The 23,830-nt window shown below is 40.6% G+C and overlaps 1 protein-coding gene across 5 annotated transcripts in view; it reads right to left on the bottom strand.

The window, feature by feature from the left end:
* LOC110302392 (cytochrome b5 reductase 4) overlaps window positions 1–23,414 on the bottom strand; it is a 57,175-nt gene extending 33,761 nt beyond the window's left edge. For 2 of the 5 annotated variants that reach the window (XM_085827818.1, XM_085827819.1), the window contains exons 1-4: window positions 16,583–16,798; window positions 11,783–11,936; window positions 9,287–9,387; window positions 6,441–6,522 (exon numbers count right to left, since the gene is read on the bottom strand). In XM_085827818.1, coding sequence (XP_085683944.1) covers window positions 6,441–6,522; window positions 9,287–9,387; window positions 11,783–11,936; window positions 16,583–16,657 — 412 coding nt within the window. In that variant the 5' untranslated portion in view covers window positions 16,658–16,798. Of the gene's footprint in view, window positions 1–6,440; window positions 6,523–9,286; window positions 9,388–11,782; window positions 11,937–16,582; window positions 16,799–19,006; window positions 19,193–22,479; window positions 22,545–22,866 lie in introns of those variants that run through there. The other 3 variants (XM_085827821.1, XM_021173431.3, XM_085827820.1) reach the window with 3 other exon arrangements.
* Between the last annotated feature and the right edge of the window lie 416 nt (window positions 23,415–23,830).

The following is a 23,830-nucleotide window of genomic DNA, read 5'->3' as shown; positions in this document are numbered from 1 at the left end:
TTTATACATGTTCATTATATATGAACACATATGGTCTATTTTAAACTTGATATAAACATCTTTCTGTAACTCCCATTTTGTGTAACATTTTATATATGAGGTAATTTTCTAAATAATTTTTTTGTCTAAGAATGTATAAAAAGGCCAAAGTAAAGAAATAAAGTTGTTGGTTGAGTAGTTTGGCTTGGAGAGCTCTGCCGCATCCATCCACCCATCTGTCTGTCCAAAAAAGAAAAAAAGAAAAAGAAATAGGGCCATGACATCAAAGGCCTTTCTTTCAAGTAAGTCACTCTAGTGGAGACCATCAGCCCATTGCTCCAGATAGAGGTAGGTGTGTGTGTGTGTGTGTGTGTGTGTGTGTGTGTGTGTATACACACAATCTGTGCATCTCCCTCCCAGTATTTTGGTAGATTTATTTCTTGACCTCCTACTCCCAAGTGCTGGCAATCAATCTGTGGACTCTGAGAATGCATAGCACAGGTTCTACAACTGAGCCACATACACATCCTAGAGTACTTACACCCCAAGCTTTGTCTGAGATATCATATTCTAACTTAGTATAGAGAAAATGTAATATACTGCTTATATTCTATAAAATACAAATATTAACACTGACTATTATCAGTCTGTCAGTCTGTAACTATACCTATACTATAATAAGCATAAAGTCACCAAAATGAAGCAAATATGTTAAGATTTTCATATGTACATATGATACAATTATTAGAGTTAAAAACCAGAAAACATTTTTCAGGTATATTTTTCAGGATAGCAACCAACTTATAAAAGTTTAATATATTTTAATAACCACAGAAGTGCTACACAATTATGGTCATAATAATTCCCTCAGCAAGTTGTTAGTAGCTTTAAAAAGTTTTAAAGAATAACCAACTAAAATAACATATTCAAAATGTCAAAGATGTTACAAGGTGGTGTTCCCCTTCCCACTAGCCTCAGGATCCCTAAATGCGTGGTCCTTTTGTCTAACCTCCTAAGGGCTGCAGTTACAGGTGTGTGACATATTCAGCTTTCAAATGTTTTGTCTCCTAATTTCTGATAATCCAAACTCCCATAACCACCTCTAATTCAGTCCTCCAACACACAGTGATAATAACTAAGAAAACCAGACAGTCATCTTTCCCCCTCTTAATCAAAATAATCCTATAGCTAAAAGGACTCTTACTCTTATTTACATTCCTCAAGAAGAGGCCAAGGCCTAAACTGACCCACAGCTCCTCAGCAAAGCCAAGATGTAATCTGTCTCCCCTGAAACCCCACCCTACTTTTCTTGAAAAGTTGTTTAATACTTCCTAATGCTGTTGTTTAATACTTCCTAAAACCATACAAGACTTAAAGCAGGATAAAAGATATACCTCAAATGCCTATTGCTTCTCGTTGCCTACGAACCCCATTTACCACTGTAAGGGAGCACTGACGTCCACTGCTTGGTCCTAACTGTCCCCCATCAGTGTGACCTGTGACGGCTACTGCAGCTGTGATTATCTGCTTTATCTGAAAAGAAACAGCGAGTTCACAGTGCTGCAAATTAAAGCCATCTCTGGGTACTTTAGAGCCATGGTCTAATGCATTTCATTTGTCATGAAAAAAAAAATCTGTTTTTACCCAAGGCACTCATAGATTTTGAAAATTTACTCTAGGTAATTTGTTTCTAGGAAAAAAAAATTACATCAGAGGACTATTTTGCCTAATGTGCTCTGACTTCAATCTGCCATAACTTATTGGATTTTTTTAGAAGTAACTCCCTTGCTGGCCATTTTTTAATATAAGAAAATTCCAGTATGAAGAAAGCTTCCTCTTAAATTATTTAAATTACCTTCACAATTATACCAGTCTAAGTTTTAAAAAGCTGAGTCATATAAACTCTTTTCCATGTTAAACACATTTACATTTCCATCATTTTAGTTTCCCTAAGAAGAAAGTCAGTATTTGTTGAAAACTAGTTGCATCATTTGAAAGACTCCATGAAACACAAAACTGACATCCTTTCCTAATGTTGGCTAAATGTTCCTAATGTTGGCTAAAGCCTCTCTTCTGGAAGAGCTCAGTTAGTCAGAGACTGCCCTGCCAGTCAGCTGCACTATGTTCTTCAGTATGGTGGGGGGCAAGGGGAGGGGGAAAGCTGGGGGGGTCGGATCTTAAGTGTAATTGTAATGACAGCAGCCAATTCACAAAAGTCTAATATATTTTAATAGCCACACAAGTGCTACACAATTATGATCACATTAATCCCCTCAGCAAGTTGTTTGGAGTTTTTTAAAGTCTTAAAGAATAAACTAAAATAACATCCAAATTTTCAAACTGAAAGATGACACAAGGTAGGGAGGTTCCCCTTCACACTAGCCTAAGGATCCCTCAAGCTTGTGGTACACAGACACACACACACACAGACACACACACAGACACATACAAAGACAAAGACACACACACAGATACACACACAGACACACACACAGACACAGACACACACACACACACACAGACACACACACACACACACAGACACACACACACATGTTGCTGAGATTCCAGGTGGCTGGCAAATTTTGCTTCAGTTAATTCCTCAACATCTTTACAATGCTCATCCATGAGTGTAAATGTGTGAAATATTAAAGTTGCCACGTGTGTACTTGTTGATGTGTGGTCATGGCACAAAGGTAGGTGACAGAGACAACCTTTGGGCATGGGTCTTACTGTAAAACCAGTGTATCTGGGTGCAGCTTAGTCAGCCTAGCTCTTGTCCCTCCCTGCCTGCCTCGAATCTCCTTGTAGGTTAGTCCAGTTATTAGGGATTACTGGGATTACAGATGCTGCTCTACCATGGGCAGCTTTTACTTGGGTTCTGGGAGTCTGGACTTGTGTGGCAAGCACATTTACTCATATACTATTTTCCCATTTCATTATTATGCTTCATTTTATTAATGAAAAGTATTACCATTAGGTACCATCTATGACTGGTACCTAAGAAAACAAGGTCTAAGTAGCAGAGATGAGACTTGGACCCAAATCTGTCTATAAAACTCTGCTATTTCCAAAGCTATTATCACGCTGCCTCAGTTATCAGTGTCAGGAATAAAGATGGAATAGGAAAGGAGGTTTTTATTTTGTTTCTAAAAGCTCATACCTTCTTTTCCTAAGAAAAATGCTGCCTTCCCTGAACAAGCAGAGGAAAAGAGCAGTGTTTATAATTTAGTCCTTTATGATTAGGGCTTGGGCTGAAATCTCCGTCTCCTCATCCTGGTTCTACCCTCCAGGGGAGGGGCTTTGGTCTTTTGATGGTCTAGTGTACATCTGTTTTAACTTTTCTACACAGTGATTTAAGACGACAGTTGTTTTTCCTTAACATTTTCAAAGCACAATTCATTCTGCTTTTAGCCTCTGCTGTTGGTTGGGAGTTCAGCTGCAGTAGGCAGCACCGAGCTAGCTGCTGTCTGAGAGCCGTGCTGTGTCGGTGAGTCTCCTCTGGCTAGTCTTCACCTTCTGGGTGTGTACAGTCCATGTTTTACATGTTATGCTGTTTATTGGTCTTGTCTGGGGTTTGTTGAACTTGCTAAACTTTAGATATCTGCCTTTCATTAATTCTGAAAAGTTCTAGCCTGTATCACCTTCATGCACTGCCTCTCCCTCACTCTCTCTGTGACTTCCTTCTAGAAGTCTGCTTACAAGCCTTAGGCAGGGAGATTCCATGTCTTGTGCATGTGTTCTCTATGCACCATATTTATTCTGTGTAAGCTCTGCTCTTTGATCTCGTGTTCCCTGCAGTTTCCCTGTCTCACCTACTGAGCTCTTCATATGACAAGCTTTTAATTTTATGTGCTTCTATTTTTTCCTTTCTAAAACGCAGTTCTCAGTGGTTCATTCTCAGTTCCGCATGGCTGCTTTTAATAGTGCCATTTTAAACTTAGGTATTCAATTCAATCTCATTTCTCTAAAATTCAAGACATGATTATCACAACTTTGGAGAGGTCTAACATAGCCCAACAGCACAACTGCCCTTTATTTCTGACTTACTTCCTTGGGTGTCCTAACAACCGACCTGTGTCGGTAGGAAGAGGGTTTCAGGTTGAATTCATGTTCTTCTGATACAAATCCTCATGGGCATTTGCTAGGTACACTGGGAAACAGCAGTGCGAGACTAGCTCTTGGTCTGAGGTTTCTGGGATCATGAAGGTGATATGCTTAAACTCCAACCTTGCTTCAAACTGCTAAGTGGCCTATCAGGATTCCCAGGTAGGTCAGACTGAAGTTGGTTAGGAAAGGCCTGGTAACACTGGTACATAACTAAATATGTTATTTAGTAGCTGCTTCAGGAAAAGCTATCAGCACCCATGCAAACGTGGTTCAAGGCTGGCTTCCAAGAGTGAACGTGCATAGAAGCAGCTAGTCCCACCAGTCAATGCTCTTTTAATATGAGCTCATAATCCCTGATGGATGAAATACTAACTACCCTCAAATATAACCAAGCAAGTGCTGCAGAGTGGTAATAGGATGTTTGTCTAGCATACACAAGGCCCTGGGTTCAATCCCAAGGATTGCAATGAAATAAAATAAAGGTAGCCTGCATAGGCAGGCATGGTGGCGGTGTACACTTATAACCCCAGCACTTAGGAAGCAGAGCCTAAAGGATAGCTGCAAATTTGAGGTAAGCCTGGTCTACATGGAAGCTGGAGGAGGAGGAGCAAGAGGAGGAGGAGAAGGAGGCGACCACCACCACCACCTATGTAATCTGTGAAGTGGTGCATTGCCCTCCTATACTTATATTAAGAACCCCAAACTCTCCTTTCTGACCAATCAACAACTTGCTTTTCCCATCTCTTCTTACAAATCCCCCACTATCACTTAAGGGAGACAAATCTGAGTTGAAGAGTTGCTGACCTCCTTGCTGAGCTGGAAGTACAATGAAGAGTTTCTTGTAATAAAAACCAAGTTCCACAATATTGCCTTCAGTGAGCACCAGGAAGCGCACCCTCACTACTATGAGCACTATGTCAGAAGCGCACCCTCACTACTATGAGCACTATGTCAGAAGCACACCCTCACTACTATGAGAACTATGTCAGAAGCGCACCCTCACTACTATGAGCACTATGTCAGAAGCGCACCCTCACTACTATGAGCACTATGTCAGAAGCGCACCCTCACTACTATGAGCACTATGTCAGAAGCGCACCCTCACTACTATGAGCACTATGTCAGATTCTTGCATGAAATTCTTTCTTATCCTTCATCACCTTATAAAAAAGGTTGCAAAAGACTTGAAAGTTCAGTATCTCCCTCTACTGTTACAAACCTTTCCTTTAAATACATAGTTCTACCAGTCCAGGCCATAAACAGGGGCTTGGTTCCAACTTCTTGCCTTTTATAGATCCAAGCCCCTGTTCTCTACCTCTATTGTGACCATGGACATTCTTTTGTGGACCTAAAATCCCAGGACCTACATAGCGGTTTACTGAGAGAAGCTTCCAGCAATAAAGCCTTGAATTATAAAATTCACTGAACTAAGCATCAAAGATTCTGTTTGAACAGACCTTTCATTCTGAATGAGAGCCAGAGTCAGGAATGACTGAGCAGAAATGGCTCTATCCCTTCACAGAAAGGAGCTATATGAAGTATTCTTGCTTCTGCAATTCCACTCAAACTCCAAGAGGGTGCTCTTATGAAAGAGGGTCAGGAACAGCTGTCAGATAGGGGAGCTAGCCTTTAAAGAAGCTTAACAAAGAGTAAGACTGCATCGGTGAGGAGACAAAGAAGAGTCAAGATACACGGGGGACCAAGGCAGAGGCAACACTGTACTGGATCACTTCTTACAGGTTTTGTTTTTTGGTTTTTTTTTTTTGAGTCCAGTGAAAGCAACCAAAACAGTTAAGTTATAAACTGAGCATGGCGCCATACATCTGCCACACCTGCAGTCCCAACTTTTCAGAGGCTAAGGAAAAAGAACCATGAGTTTGACTGCAGCCTGGAATAGCAGAGTGAGGTGCCTACTCTAATATTAATTTTAAAAAATTAAATGTAAAACCTCAAGACTAAAACAATTCAGGCACCATCTGTAACCAGTACTGTCACTAATTGGCTTCGTGACAGCATGTGAGATTACTAAAAACCAGGAAGCAAACAAAGGTTTCCTGTCTGTGCAATTTTTACTCCTTATAACTTTCTACAAAATACATCACTTTTTAAAAAGGGAAAGACATACAGAATTTGTTTTCTTTTCTCCATTTGTGTGTGTGTGTGTGTGTGTGTGTACACGATCTTACATCTGTAGGTAGGTATGTGCATGCATGTGGAGGCCCAAAGGTGGAATAAAACCTTTAGAACAGATACACAGAAGGCCAGTAAAATTGGGGAAAGTACTGTGGCGTATTTATGCCTACTCATTGGAATTCAATTGTATTTTCAAAAGGCACTCTTGCTTTACTCACCTTTTGGAACAGCAGGCTTCACAGCCATCCTGCCAACCAGGCATTCTTTCAGCATGGATTCATAATTGACCCAACGATGAACCTAGCATGGGAGATGAAGGGCCGACAGGCAACATGACCACAGAATGTTCTCATTTTACCATGAGTAGAGCTAAAACTTCATACACTGCTCTGAAGCAGATTCATTAGCCAGCAAGAGATAAAGACTGTTTAGAACAGTATTTTCAACATGTTGTCCACACAACTGTCAGGTGTTTATGAGGTCCCAACAATTCCAAAAGAACACTCAAATGTAATTTTTTTTTTTTTTTTAATTTTCTTTGCCAATTGCAATGCAATGAAAAGCATCACAGACTGGGAGTATGCATTAGTGTTCACAATGTCTGAAAATTACTGTCATATTCTTCCTGTATAATAAAACAGAAAATCTGAACTCAGGCTGGTCTGGAACAATGTAACCCAAGCTACCCTCTAACTCACAGACATCCTCCTGCCTCAACCTCCTGAGTGATAGGATTACAGGATTACAGGTATACATCACTATGCTAGAAGCATAACACTGCTTAAACTAGCAAAATCTTAAAAAAATTAAATTTTCAATTAGAAAAAGATTAGAAAGAACACAAAATTTAAACTCATCAGTAAAAGAAAATAAATTATATTACTCAACATCAGTCATAAGACACTGTTCAAGTATTTAAAAAAAAATGGTCAAACAATATTGTTAACAGAATCTTAATAATCCTGAGGAAATAAATAATGCTAAATAGCAAATACATTACAAAATGGGCATGTACTTATTATTAATAGAAACTGACATTTTATTTGCAGTTACTCACAATGCACCCAGTACTAAGTGAAGCCTGCCTTTGGCATGTAAGAACTTGGATTATTTAAGCAGACAGATAAAAAGACAGAGATCCAAGGAGGCAAGGGCTAGGGCTTTTGTGAACTACAGGACTCTAGACAGCAGGCAGGCACTTACTTATGTATGCTCAAAGGAGAGTATTTACTCTTCACAGGGTCTCAGAGACCAGTCAGATGACTACATTCATTTCACTGTTAGTATGACCACTTAGAGCTGAATAGCAGGATGTTGCTTAGACAATCATCCTTAAGAAGGTGAATATATTTGCTGTGTTACCTGAACAGAAAGCTATCTGGGCATGATGGGAAAAGACAAAGACTACTTAGCAGCTCAATCCCTTTCTCTGTGAACTGGCACCAGGAAACACAGAGAGCTGGTATGGCAGTGTGATCACAGGAGACTGGGTTGAAAGACCAACAGGCCATCTCAGTCCATCAGTTATGTGGAATGATAAGATAAGGGGCCAGCAGTGCAATCAAAACTGGAAACAAAGACAATAAAGACATGAACCAATACATTCTCTGTTCAACTCAAATATGGGGCAGAGGGAAAGCTTTCTAGTGAAAGACAGTTTCTAGAAGAAGTTTCTAGAACACACCAGAAGCTTCTAAAACACAAAACTATTTATAGTTAGTAATAGTCATAAATAATAAACTTTGCTGGCTCATTAAAGCCATGGAATGCAGCGATGTGTTAAGCACAGCACCACCTTCCTCACACACAGCCCATATAAACTCAGTGCTGAGGAATGTAAACTATGAGATTTTATTTTTTTATTGAGAAATCTTCTGCTGAAGAGGTACACTCAACCAGACGACACAGGGAGATTCAAGAGAAGTTAACAGCACACAAGTTAGGCATGAGCTGGCTTGGTTTGCATTGGGAACACACAGCAAAGGGAACATGTCTTAGAGAAGCAAGAAGACTCTTATTAAGAGAAGGCTAATGCAACCAATGAGCAAATGGGACTTCACATCAGCGCATCAGAGCAAACATGTCCCACTATTAAAGCAGATACAGCTAAGTATTTTAAACACAAAACAAATTACATTTTTCACAGCCTGATCAAAAAAATAACTACCTATAATCTCAGAAATAAAGAAAGAGTATTAAGAAAAAAAAAACCAACATAACAGAAAGCAGGAGAAGAAGAAATCAAATTATGTTTGATCAAACCAACCATAAAATACCCCAATCTGATTCAGGTATCTTAAATAGTAAGTAGTAAAAAGTAGGTATCTTAAATAGTAAAAATCTAGTAATATATAACATTATCATTAAAATACTAAATGAAATGTGAAACAAAGGCAAATTACTAAACTTCTAACGACTACGATGTCAGAATAACCATTAACAAAATTGATAGTAATTAACATATTCTATGGAACTTTTAAATAGTGAGGAAACTAATGTTCGTTTGCCAATTTGGAGGAAAGGGTACTGATGTAAGCATCTTTTGAAATCCATGTAGACCCTCTCCTACTAATTTAGGAAAAATAAGTTTCCTATTCATTAATCACCATTATCTAACTTTCTCCAAGATATATGGGTGCCACAGAGAATATAGATTGGATATACAACTGTCTCCCTATGAAGAAAGAATAAGAAGGCTGTATGCTAACTAAAAAAAAAATAATTTAATTTTAAAAACTACAGTAATTTGTAACAGCAGATCCACCTGTCCCTTCTCCCACTGACAGTCTTTTCTGTAAGCCAATTATCATCATTACTAAAAGAAATCAAGATGAGTTCAAGTCTTCCCAGCAGAGGAGACAGTGCATGCCATGTACTGAAACCAACTCTAGAATTTTAATAAAGTAAACTGAGAAATCTCATAAACAGCTGCCACCTGTGAACCTCTGCCTACATTTCAGAGTTCAAGCCCACCCATCTCAAATGAATGCAAGCATGTTCTTCCTACAGATGTCTCACTGCTAAATCCATGCATACAATGTTCTGATAACCTGAAGCAACTTACCTCATTAAAAAGATCTGTTCCATCCGCTCCTGCGGCTCTCATAAGTTCATCCTCCCCACCAGGATGGTACTCCATATAAGGGCTGACATTGTAAACAAGCCCTGCATCAAAGCAAGGAGAAATGATGTCCAAATGAACTTCTTACAAATTGTAAGGCTTATAAATATAAATTCTGATAATTCTCTCCCAACATTTCATTTAGGAGTTCATTTTTTCAAAGTAGTGAGAGCTGCAATGTCTAAAATTGCACTGATCTTGTGAGCTAGCTAATGAACCTGTCAGTTTTTTGGTCTCTCTTAAATAACATGGGTCTTGCTGCTTAAGACAAGAAGTTTAATACTTACATCAATACCTGCAACTAGAAAAGCAACACTCACATCAGCTCCTTGATCCTTAGTTTCCACAGAGCTATGTCAAGAGGACCCTGAGACCTGCACACTCCTATTCCTCCAGGAAAGGATCTTGGATAAAGAAACTTCCTAAATGCCAGTGAAAGTGCCAGCTCTCTGCTATAAGAGCAGCCATGGTCTTTATTAAGCTGACCCATGAGTAAACTTATTGTCTAGAACAGTGTCTCTACTCATAAAACATAAAGAAATGGAAAAGATCACACAGACCACCCACTAAATATGTCTAGATTCAGAACTGCAGCACACTCCACTGTAATTTCAAGCCCAGATCCATGTGATGGTGCCCTCAGACAGTCCCATCTTAGACCCACCATGGGTTAGTGCCAAAGACCTATGTCTGTTTGTCTATCTTCCTGGTGAAGGTGCCACAGTGTCCCAGGCTAGGTAGTTAACTATGTATGTGAACCACCATGTTCACCATACAGAATATCCCCATGTTTTGGGTCACATGTTCACTGACTAGAAAATGTTTATTTCTTTTTTATTCTATTCTATAAGTTACAGAGCCTCATGGTAGAGCCCAAGGACTCCAGAGGAAGCTCAAAAAAGACGCTTCTGGTGGTGCAAGGTGAAAATTGTTTTCCAATAAAACTAAAATACTATGTTTAAAATTCTTGTTCTTTCATAAGTGTGGGGTTTTCTAGAAGCTACATAGACATGTGATTTGACACTGGAGATAAACACACAACAATACACATGAACTGTCATCTTTCAAGCTATATATTAGAGATACTTACTAAAATCAAAAATTATGTATTCCTGAATTTTTCATTTAGAAAAGTTATTTTCATAAACATAGGTACTATGTACTACATATAGTAGTTTTAATAAATTAATTTTAAATATTTTTACATTTCTTAATTTTAATTAGTGGTAACGTTAAGAGACATCATGCAAACAAAAGCCTTCTAATGTTCTCAATAATTGTCAAAAGATTAGGAATTATTTCAAGACCCCAAAACAGTCTGAAAGCACTAAGGTGATTAAAAGTAAACATATTAAAAACTAATTTTTGGTTTTAACATTCAATCAAATATTAAAGTTCTAGACTACATTTAATAAATGAATTTAATGTCTATCATGTATGTAACAGTATTATATGCCATTATAGAACAGCATTCTTACTTACTTAAAATTTTTACCATTGTTAATGATATTAGCCCCAAAATACATAATAGGAAAAGATATATTCATAAGGTAAACACATGGAGTAAGTCACCATTTTTCAACTATACTGGAGTTTCTCTAAGCCTTAGTCTAAGGACTATGATGACTTTGCCATCTTGTGTTCAATAAAGAAACTGCACCATCAATTTCATTATGTCTATAGATGCGTATCTTGTTCTAACAACTGCTGAAAGGGATTAAAATCTACAACTCTGAATGATAATTATCTCTGTCCCTCGGTTCTTCTACTGTCTGTTATGTGCTTTGACGCTTTGTTATCACACATCAACATGGTGTTCCTAATAAACTGATTCTTTGTGTATGTGTGTGAGTGTGGGTGTATGCACGGGTGCATGTAGGTGCACATGTATGTGGACACCAGAGGTTAACTCAGCTGTCTCCTCATTATGCTTTAAGACAGTCTCTCACTGAATCTAAAGCTCAGCAACCTCTGGTCTCCACAGACACACATGCAACAGTGTTCTCATGAGTGTGCATGTGTACAAGCACATGCATGCATATACATGCATATCCATACAAATATGGATAGGTGCATACAACACACACACATGGTTCCCTTTAGAGTCTCAGAGACCTTTTTTCTAAGAGCATTCAATCACAAGGCTCTGGATGGGCAGTTATGCCATATACTGGGTGCCCCTGAACGTTTTAACTGCATCACCTTGGTGTTAAATTTCTTGGCAAACACCTGCTTCCTTCAAAGGGAATGCAACATAAGAATGCTACAAAAGACTTCCATCCCTTTAGTTCCCTGTCTTCTGCATCAAATGTAAAAGGTTATACAAGGAAAAATACAGTCCAAAGTGAGAACAACATTATTTATGATCCAGTGAGGCAATTTTTGTTACCAAGTCTGAAAGCCCAGGCGTTTCTGAGATGTTTAGTAAATGCCGCTTACCTCTTATGCATATCCAACAGTCTTCTTTCTTGTTGTGCTTCTTAAGTTCTTCTTCAGTTACTTCAATTAACCTGCCCTTCAATCCTGTTAAGTCCTTTCCACTCTTGGTCAGTCGGATCCAATCCATAAGACTCCTGCCTTGTTTTAAAGGTACCTAGAGAATGGAAAACAAAAGCTATGTCTGGTTCTAAGTTGGATGCTTCCCTCTCCTCCTCCGTCCATTTGCCTTTGGACTACTTCCGTCCTTTATTAGCCTTTAAAAAAAAAAAAATCTTACACAGTAAGATCCCATCTCTAAATAAATAAATAAAGGGTAAAATGATAAAACTACAACCCAAGAATTCTACAAATTCTCCCATCTCGTGTGTGTGAAGCTGTGAAATTGAGCTACTGCGTTAGAAGTTTACTTTATCTGCCATTTTCAACAGGGAAGTTCCTGCCATGGAGCAGCTCAGGCTGGTTACAAAACTGGCAGCCATCAATCCTCCTGAGAACTAGGATTACAGAAGTAAGCTGTTATGCCTGGCTTTTTCTTTCTTTAAAAAAACTTCTAAAATTTAATTTCCCTTTTATTTTCTTTAACTTAAAAAAAAAACTTTTAGCCAAAGTTTTTACTTTTGATTAACTTTAATTGATTTATTTTTTATTTTCATTACAGGGAGGGGACTCTTTCGTCAAGTTCAAGATGTCCAGGAAATTCAGATGCCTAGAATCTTAAAAAAAATACTATTTAAGATACTGACTATGAGATAGGACTTCACAATTCTGTCTCACAAACTTTCTTCATAATGGTAGTAAGGAATAATAGACACAGTACTGAATCCAAAGTCAGAATTTAGAATGTCCGGGTCCTAGCTCTGTTACTAATTATGTTATTGATACCATTTTGAACCAAAATTTGTGACCTTAACAATCAAGAGATTTGATAGAAGATATGCCAAAGATTGGCTAAATTATCCCTTTCTGAATTATCGATATAAACAGAAAATCAGAAATTACTGTGCAACAGTGTTTGCGACAAACCCACTGATAAAGTATATCAAGCACAGGAAAACACCATGTGGAAGGGTGTGGGGCGGACATGAGCACAGGGCAGCCACATGGAGGACTTCCAGGCCTAGGGGAGAGGGGAATTGGCCCAGCCCTCGGCTAGTCTTCAGTGTGACTGCTGACAGTGTGTGTAGAAACTATCAACCACAGCTCCCTCCCCGGGATGACCGCTCACCTACAGAGACATCCCACTAAGATAAGCTAAACGCGTCAATGCGTCTCAGACATTGCCTGAAACCACGGCCACCACCAAACACCTTCCCACATCACCCCTATACATTTTTTTTTCCCTTCACAATTCTTGGAAACTTGTTTTTACTGTGGGTATTAGTGACCTTGGCATGATTTTTTTCTTACTAAGAACTCTGACATTTCCACTCACAGGAAGCATGTCATGGCTTCTCTTTGGATAGAATTTCCACTATTGTTAGTCCGACACTTGGACCATTACTTGAAGACATGCACTTCCATTTTCAACTATCTATCTGGAAACAAAACAGATGGCTACAGGGTAGTACATGCACCTTAGACACAGGACAAGACAACTCATGCAGTTGACTGCAGATAACAGGAAAGATGGGACCTGAAGTTATGAACTGGGGAAGATTACAGTGTTTATAATGGTGCCCTTTGCAGAAAATATATACCCCGCCTACATGATTTAGTAACAGGACATTTGGAGTTCTGTTTTCTTTTACAAAATACATTTTCAAGATTTTAAGGTGAAAGATTGATGGTCAGAAAGTACTCCCCCCAAAAAACACACTTAATAAACCTGTTCTCAAGGTGGGGTATACTGGGAAGTGTTTAAGTACTGAGAATTAATGTAAATTAAAAATGGCTTTGAAACTGTTTTCAATTTACATTAACTGAAGTTCTCTTGTATTCTTTATTGTCCTGTGATGCCTTCCATCACATTCTAACAAAGCAATAAATAAGGCCTTGGCCAGATATGAACACTCCCCGTCTAATAAATAAATCTGTCCTTTATCCATATCCACTCTCGGGTATTCTCTTACAGTGGTACTAAGTGTATTAACATGGGTACACTAGCATTTTAATTTGTTAGGATGAAATTTCAAGCACCTGTATTGCAGAGGGACACTCTTGTCCAAGAAGCTCATTCCAAAGCACGAGGAGAATGGTACTACAGACACACTCACACTCGAGGAAGCTTGCGTACGCACTTTCTGGAGTCATATCTAATTTAGGCATTCATTTATCCCAAAATAAATAGGTCAGGACCTCTGGGGTACACTCCATCATCTAATTCAACCTTCTTGTTTTGACCATTGGTGAAACTCTTTTGGTGACTCCATTCCTCCCAAAGAATAAAAAGTGAGAAAAACAATTCCTATCCCAGAGAAAATCACTGGGTTCTCTCCCCATTCAGTAATCCCCAAGGCAATTAATCTTTTGGAAATGCAACTCAAATCATAAATCTTTCTTCTACAGTGGCTCCTTATTCCTCAACTGTTAATCAGATCCTCTGGTCACAGTTTGCATTACTAGCTCCATGTTTTAGCCTCAACTTTCTACAACTTTCTATCAAATGCTCTGGCCTAATGGGCACAGATTCCCCACTGGTGTCAAGCACTTGCTCATAGTATTTTCCTCTAATCTAACTCTAATTCTTTTTTGGTGCTAACACCCTACTGACATACGGAATATAATTGTCTGTTTTCTTATCTGTGCTGCCTGTGAGACTGAGTCCCTTGAAATCAGAGACCACCCTTCAACACACCATACTGTCTTAGTATCAGAGACCACCCTTCAACACACCATACTGTCTTAGTATCAGAGACCACCCTTCAACACACCATACTGTCTTAGTATCAGAGACCACCCTTCAACACACCATAACTGTCTAAGTTTCCTTTTGCTGCTATGATAAAACACCATGATCAAAGTCAACTTATAGAACAAAGAGTTTATTTTGGCTTATGGTTCCACAAGGGGATTCCATAAAGGCGAGACAGGTGTGGCATCAGGTACTCAGAGCAGGAAGCTGATTAATCATATAGCAACTGCACACAGAACAAACTGAAAATAGGGTGAGGCTGTAAACCCTCAAAGCCTGCCCAAAATGACATACTGTTTCCAGTAAAGCCAAGGTTTCATAACAACATCCCGAGACAGGACCATCAACTGGGAACCCCATGATCAAATGCCTTAGCACATGTAGGACATTACAGTTTCTCAATAAACACTGAACAGCTATTACATAAGGAATCTGTCTCTGTGTAAGATTCAAATTGGTGAGCTTTGAATAAAGGGCGCAAGGTAAGTAATATCTGCTGAGTGTGTAACAATGCTGTGCTATGGAAAAGTACCATCTCAGCCCTATGAACAAGACAACAACAACAACAACAACTGGTCATGCATACATACACCTGAGCCAGAAAGTGACTGAGATGAAGTAGTGGGTCTTGGAAAGACATCTCTTTCCTACTTCAAAGTTCTATACTTTTAACAATTTAACAGTCAGCCTATCTGGCTGAGTTCCATTTTTGAAAACTTTATCTGACTGTGTCATTGTTTTATGCAGTCCTAACTCTGCCTCTCACGGGTTCAAGATTGTCTCATTTCATAACAAAGAAATTAATCCTACCTGAGGGTCCTATTAAATTACACAAAGATCTTACTTTGCCCTCTTTTGGGACAACAAAACTCACGTCTGCTATCGCATCTAAGGAACTTGGTGTCTTTGCCTAGTTTTCTTCTTTAAATGAATGCTGAGAACATAGCCATTTTAATGAAGAAAGTCAGTTACTGACATTCTCATTCTGCAAAGGGCAACCTTAGACTATAGAGCCAAGCACTTAGCTTAAAGAGAGAGCAAGATACCCAATTGATGGCTGGTGAGCAGATGCGCACACACAGCAATGAAGGAAATGTCATAATCACAAGCTTACGTGACTGATGGCAGACTTTCATCAACCTATTTCTTTTTACCCAGAATGAAGATAGTAAACGTCCCCAGCTTCAGGGTAACTGTGAAGATTCAATGGGCAAAGGAAAAGGACTCCAGATACACATGGCCATCAGTGAGCCCACAAAACATCTTAGAACTATGTATGATTAAAGCTGGGGACAGACATTTCTGAAAAATAAATGAAAACCTCAATTCCTTTTCTGATCTAAGGGCAAAACCTCAGATCTAAGTGGAGAAGAATGGAAAGTCTTAAAGTCATATAAAATAAAACTCGAGAAAAGAATCGAGTAGCCCAAGAAGACAGAAGTCTCAAAAGAAAATATCAAGATGTGGTTACAGAATAAGGAACTAGCAAAATAACATAAGCAAACAGCATTCGCCTTGCAATGAATACACTACACAATTTGTACTGAATTTTGTAACTATATATCTGTATTTCCACCTGCTGCTGACAGTAACCATATTCAACAAATAGGCAAGAGCACGGTACCAGATTCAAAATCAACCAAGGGTGTCTACAGATGAGGCAGTGCTGGAACCATTGGCTATCGTATACACAGAGGGGTGCGACTTGGAGAGGTGGCACTAAATCTGATAGCAGGTTTGCAGACTCCAATCATCCCTAGCCACCGCCACTGCTCAGCCTGGATCTTTGACCGAAAAGAACAAAAGACTGGAGAGGACAGCTTGAGACAGAAAAGCAACCACGCCGGAAGCGGGGTGTCGAGTGGACTTACCGCGGCCAACTTCAGCAGCTCGAACACACTTAGGGCGTTTGAGTTAGTAGACGAACGAACGGCGTCGTCGCCACTTACCTTGCTGCGCCCCTGGGAGGAGACGCGCTGCTGGGAGCCGGGGGCCGGGAAAGCCTGGGAAGGGACGTTCAGCATCCTGGGCCCCCGGCTCGGGCCGCATCCGGGCTCCGCCACCGGACAGGCTCCCCTGGTGGGACCCCAGCGCCCACCAGCGTCCGTGCGGGCTCCTTGGCCCGGCCGAGGCCAAGCCCCCGACCTACTTCCGGGGTCGCCAGGGGTCAGCCGCGTCGTGACGCAACCACGCTCACGGGAGGCGGGGCAGGGGCGGAGTCAGAGGAAAGGCTCTGGCTCTTCGAGCCGGGTCGCCCGACTTGGGAGGGTGTGGCTGTGCAGGGGTTGGGGGCAGGGCAGCGCATGCTCAGTTACTCTTTGGTCCTAAACTTCAGCACCACAAGGAAATGACAGCTTTCTGCTGAAAGATCAGAGAGTGAAGCTGTTCCCTAGCCCTGGTGCTGATAGAGGCCGAGGGTTATTTCTGGTAGAACAAGAAGACCAGTGCCTGTCTCTTGATAAACAACAATTGAAATATGAAAGAAAACAACACTATCAAAACGTTCAGACTGCTGAATAGTCCTCTCCTGTAAAATACTAAGCTCTAGGAAAGAGGACTTCACAGTTTCATGAGCTAAGAAGCCGAACTCAAGCAGCCTCTGCTGCGGGTTAAGAAAACGTCACGTTTGGGGAACCAGTCTGGAAAACGAGTAAAAGACGTTTCCAGACGACGTTTCCAGAAGACCTTCTCTATCCATACACTCACACATTCTTCCTCGTCCCATAACTTGTCACTTTCTCTGAAATCTACAAGTAGCTCACTCCTAAGTAGAGTGATTTGGTTTTGGTGTCATCCTTGTATTTAATGGCCTATGCACGTTACTTTTTATTAAAGGAACATTTTGTCTGTATAGGCTTGGGTTTCTGTAAGAAATAAATGACTATATCTAAACCATATACTGTATATATTAGTAGGCATGTAACAAAAGACAAGCCAGCTTATACTATCCTGATTTGTTAACAAGAGAAATTCCTAACACTGTGGGTCCATGTTAGTGATACATTGGCCTTTTCTTTTTGCATGTCTCTAGGAAAATACACAGATCCACAGGGTGGAATCCAATAGAAAGAGAACATTTTCCCAGAGAGTACTTCTAAATAACCTTATCCATTCTCTGTGGGGTACTAATTTTTTCTGACTCTGGACACATCATTTACTCCAGCTATGTAGTTTCCAGAGTCCCTGGGAGTCAAAGTTGTGATAATGTGGTTTAATATTATGAGAGAAAGTCTGTGGATATGCTTAGTCATTCAAGCACGGGACATTTCTTAGCTAGCTAATTACCTCTCATCTCCACCTCTACCCATTTTTATTCTGGAATACTGCAGGAAAATATTTTTGGTATGTTGTCAAACAAGCATTGAACTTGCAGTTCTCCTGCCTCATCCTCACAAGTAGCTCAGATTATAGATTAATAAAAATATGTTTGTTTGCAACTGAACTGCTGAGCAGATGATTATATAAAACTAAAAGGACTTCATGAGCATAATCTACTGTGTCACCCTAACCATGCAAGTCCATTGTCCATCTCATTAAAGGATGGAATAAATTTTCTTCTGTGATGCCTATGTAAGAAAAACCAGTCACTGAGGATTTATTTTACTCCCCATAAGATGATGTTTATATGAGAATATTGTGAGTGGGAAACTAAAGCAAAAGGAAAGTGGATAGTGTTGAATTTTATGTCTTCCAAATCTTAGCTTTATCCAGGACAAAAGAAAAGAGAGCAACTTCATGTTCTCACCATTTTTAGACTCCGTACAAACCATTCAAATTTAAAGCTTTTTTTTTTTTTTAAATTATAGGAATCCTTCAACATATACAGAAAGTACTGAACACCAGATTAAAGACAACAGGAGAATATCAGAGTGAGAGTCACACTACTCCATACTTAATTACAGTCCTTAAGATTTAAGTGACCCAAGATTGTTTTTCTTTCTCAACTATAATTACTTAAAGTATTTCCCTATGAGCAAGCAAACAAATACTAATATCCGTGAGAATAGTAGCAGCACCCAGTTCTCCTCACTAACCGCCAAGATTATATCATCTGTAACTAAACATCCGATTGAGATCAGCAGAAAACACCAGACATTACAAGAGCCGGTCTTTTAAAAAACCAAATAGTTCCTTGAAAAATTATAACTAAAGATAAATTTGTGATTTAATAAAAAAAACAGAAGTATTCTTTGTGAACCACAAATATTTATAACACAATCAGGACATTTGTACATGATGTCTATCTTAAAATCCCAACATTTAATTCTAGTGTAGGGACAAAGAGGAATCCAAATACTGTAATTATTACAAAATGTTTTATTAATAATGTATATACAAATAAATTAGTTTTAAAAGTTTATGGTACACTTATATACAAAATTCAAATTGTCACCAGAAGTAACTAATTAGATTGATTTTCACAGGCCAGCCCCTCTGCTTCATCTTCACTATCAGAATCTTCATAAAACGAAATTGTAGCTTGAATTGGGAAATTTTTCAGAAGAGTTTCTGCTTCTTGATATAAGTAGTCATAACACTTGGACTTGGGCCAGAATAGTCTGAAAGAAGCAGACAACATACTAGCCATATGTTTTCACACTTGGGGTCCTAATTGTCACCAAACAATTGATTTCAACAAGCTCTCTCTGCTTAATAATTAGTTTACACATTTTGGAGACAGAGTTTAAAGCTGCTACTGTTACAGTTTCCATGGAGTCTGCTTGCCAGTGTACAAATAAATGGTTGATTTTTCGCCATCTTTAGCTAAAATAAAAATGATATTTAAAAACTGACTCACTCTATAAGCAGAAAAATCTACACTTATCTTATTTCATGTCTATTTACGTGTTCATTCTTATGAAATGTAGAAAGTTAGACTTACACTCTCTAAATTTCTTTAGAAGGCAAATAAATCCCACCATTCCATCACACACGTGGACGATAGCCAACTATACAAAGAGGTTTCAGTTGCTCACTGTCCAGCAGAAACGAAGCCCTTAGTTACAGATACAGCCCATATGCTTATATAAAATATAATATATATATATGTAAGCTTTAAGGTCTATGCCTTCACAACTTGCTAGGTGGGAAAGCTGCTCTAACACAAACCTTTATTTCCAATTCATCTCCTCTCCCATCCAATCAATCTGGGAACACTATATCAATGTATTGAGAATGAATGATACAGGTTTTATACAATTAATTTGCGTATAAGCATCATTATCTCAGAATTTTAAAATTTGACCATTGTTCATCTGGCCTAGTGACCTTATTTTGTTTATCATATAAAGAGAAAAAATAGATAAGGCGGAGTTAACAACTATCCTGAAGTCACTTTAGTATAGGGCAAAGAACTCTGTCTACACATAACTGAGTGACTCTAACCAAGGAAAGATTATATCGTGTTCAGTGTGCTCAATTTTAAAAGTGTGTTCAGAAAGTGAGGCAACAGAGTTTACATATATTTCTAGTAAAACACATTAAAAGCACATAATCTGGATACTTAAACAAGTAGCTATCAATTATGCATGCAATAGATGTGGCAGGGAGCTCTTGTGCCAACATAATCTACCGAACAAACAAAATAAACCATGCATCCTATCCACAAAGAGGTGACCACAGAACAAAATGCATAAGACACACATTACAGGTCAAGATAGAAATTAATAAAAAAATAACTTTAAAAAACCCCCACAACTAAATTATTCAGTAGTGAAAGCAATTGTTTACCAAATTACCAAGGTATTTTCTAATATGTAGTTGGAATTGCCAATCCCCTCACCCCAATGTTCAGTTGGTATCATAACGAATGGTCAGAATGTCTCACTGTGGACAGTTCTTCTTCTCTGAGTTCCCCGTTATGATTCTTTAGTCTCCTCTGAGGCCTTCCTGTATTCCATTACCAGGTGGAAGCTTGCCCTTCCTCTGGGCCTTCCTTGAGAACTCTCACCACTTCTGTCTGCACTTCCTCCGGATGACCTCACCCACTGCCTGAGATTCCCCAGCCTTTCAAACTCACAGAACTCACACCAGTGCTTTCAGTGAAGGTGTGCAGCCTGTCTCTGTGACTTACATACAGCCCTCTCCCTAATTGCACTGCTTGGATGCCCTAAAGCATAGGAAATGCAATGAATAACGATTCAGATCCTTTTCCTCATTCCCCACACCTGCATCCTCACAGAGCAGCACTCACCTGGTCAGCAGCCACACATTTGGGAGGCATTCTGGCTTTTTAGCTGTTCTTCACCCACCTTGCCAGTACATTGTAAAGCCCTGCTTTGTCTCCTAAGTATTTCCTACATCCACTAAGTCCTGCCTCCTTTTCTGACGTCCTTGAAAAGCTCTCCTTCGAATCTTATTTGTAACTACTTCCAATTTTGCTTTGAGTCTTTATTTCAGCCCCTTATTGATTTTATGAAACACTGATCTGATCAAACCATTCTCACGGCTAAAATCTATAACCATCAACACATCCTACAGAGTAAAGCCCATGGGTTTCTCGACAAAACTCTGTACCTCTGTATGGAGATGTATAAGCTCTGGCCTTTTACTACCTTGCAGACACCACTGCAGCTACACACATCCAAGTTCCCGGTCCCTGGAGCTCCATCAGGAACCACGCTGCCCCAATACCAGATATCTCTTTTCCGCATCTGACCCTTGGAGACTCATCATCAATAGTGACCATAACTAACTTATACCACACCCTTTCTAAGCTTTCCCCAACCCTTTAAAAGTAACATATTTCATGCCCTGACCTCACTTCAAAACTAATCAAAGTAAGGCTAGAGAAATGTAGTGGCTTAGTGGTTCAGAATAGTGGCTGTTCTTCCTGGGACCAGGGTTCTAGTCCCAGCATCCACATAACAGCTTATAACCATTAGCAACTCCAGTTCCAGGGGATCCTACTCCCTCTTCTAACCTCTGTGGATACAAGGCATGCACATGGTACAAACACATATGCATGCAGGCAAAATACTCAGACACGTAAAAATAAAACGTGACCTCAGTAAACTCAATTCCACTTATCATTTGCTTGCCCTGTGTCCCGCAATTACTTTAGCATAGGTAGGTAACATGTATGAACTATTGTTGCCACTTATAAACACATAGACACAGGCCAGGCTTTCTTTAACACAGTCACACAGGCCTTCTTTCAGCAGTTAATACCGCACAATCATAAATATTTTATCTCAAATAAAAGCTACAAAGAATCTTATAAGAAAGGCTGGCTTTCAGCAGAAAAAAAAACCAGTAAAATGAACAACAACAACAAGAAGAACAAACCCAGTGAAACCAAACAAAAACAGTGACCAGCTGGGCCAGCCTTGGGTATTTTAAACGTCAGGCTTGTTCTGCTACAAACCTGCCACTGTCCATCTCGTTCCTCCTTTTGGTTTGCAAGAAAGTAATGCATGCACTCTGCATGCCGAGGAGCCAGTTCTCCATTGCCCTTTTAGGATTAAAAATAATAAAATAAAAAAAACCCAAACAACTTTTCGGGCATAAGATGTCTCCCCTCTTAGAAGCCAGAACCTCCTTCAGAGCAGGTTAACACCCTGTCAGCGAGCTACAGCCTCAGCCCCAAACATCTCTTTTTTCTAATCAGTCTGCTTTCTCCCGTTTTAGCCAATTCTATTAGCATTCACTCACTATCCACCAACTGACAGTTCTTTTATGTGATGAGTCCTGTATTTTTCCAATTTTGTGAGTAAGAGAATCCTCAGAGTGGGAACACAGAGTAAGTAACGGCGCCAGCTATTAAACCAGCTGCGTGATCGTGCCCCATCTCCTTCCCCCTTAGGGCTGGAGTTGAAGGAGTCTTCTAGTAAGGCCTGTCACTCACCTGACGGGGTGTTGGTATTGCAAAAGCTTCCCGGAAGCTTCTGCCATTCCTGGGCCACTGGGCAACTAGGAAGGAAAGGAGTAATCGCAGTCACCACGCATCTCATTGTCGAAATTGGGAAGGTGTGAGACCCAGCGCCTCCCGGTTCAGGTAGGGGCTGTGACCCTGAGCCTCTCCACAACCCAGCTCTTGGCTGCAAGTGACTACATCACCGCAACGGATGTCCCAGCACGCGTTCATACCCACAGGGTCTAGGGCAGGCACAGTGTTAAGCACTGGGCAGATTGGGGGCGCAAGCCACTCAGGCCCTTACTCCCCAGGCCTGGATTGGGGGTCGGGAGTGGGGATGCTCTGCAGCCTGAACCGCAGCGGGCCACAGTCACTCACCGCCTCTGCAGCACGGGACCCCGTCCGCTTCTCTTTCTCTCCAGGAGTTCGAACCCACGGTCTCCAGAAGCCCTCGGACCTGCAGGATGGCAAGCGCAAGTCGCGCACAAAGAACGTGAGCCGGGCCACCGGACTCAACTCGGACTTAGTAAGGGCACCGGGCTCGAGCAAAGGCAAGGGCGGCGGGTAAAAGGCGAGGGCTGAGGTAGAGGGCGAACGGGGACGAGCCGGGGCCAGGCGGTCCTCGGGCTCCGTGGGCTGCGGGCACGGGGCGAGGGTGGAGAATGCGCGGGGATGGATCCCGGCTGATAGGTACCGGGGCTGCGCGGGCGGCGGGCAGCGGCTGCGCGAGGGCGGACGTGCTGGGCTGTGCGCGCTCTCCGCTCTCTCGGTGGTATCCATGGCAGGACGACCGCGTCGGTGTCGCAGCCCGGCTTTATCTAGCCCTTGCAGAGCAGACCTTCGCACCCCGGTCGCCCTCGCTGCTCCGCATAAACAAAACGGCAGCGCGTGAAGGCGCCGCGGGCCGCGCGCGGGTGTGAACGCGTGCAACATCCCAAATGGCCCGGGAACCGGCTGCTGGAGCGAGTGTTAATAGCCCCCTGACACACGGTCTGGGAGAAAAACAGCATGCGCCCAAGCAGCCAATTTCCACGTGAAGAGGTTAGGAGGGGATGGAATTAAATGATTCTACACGTTTTTGTGTATTTCTGCAAAAATGCCCAGGGCTGGTAATTGCCTGACACTTGGCTTGGCTTTTTGGCCTTCAGCAAATGTAGCTGGCTCTGCAGCAACCTGTGTTCTACAAACTGGATATGATATAAGAAAAAAGAATAGCTTTAATCACTCCCTCCCCACAACATCAAGCAAAGAAGCAAACGAAGTGTCTGTATGTGGAAATATAGATCAATAATAAATGTATGTTTAAAAAAATGTTATTGAAAAGTTATGTTCACAATCTGCC

This window comes from Mus caroli, unplaced genomic scaffold (assembly GCF_978045245.1).
Source record: "Mus caroli unplaced genomic scaffold, Mus_caroli_1 scaffold_11, whole genome shotgun sequence".
Classification (NCBI taxonomy): Eukaryota; Metazoa; Chordata; class Mammalia; order Rodentia; family Muridae; genus Mus; species Mus caroli.
This window is presented reverse-complemented; position numbering and strand designations above follow the sequence as displayed.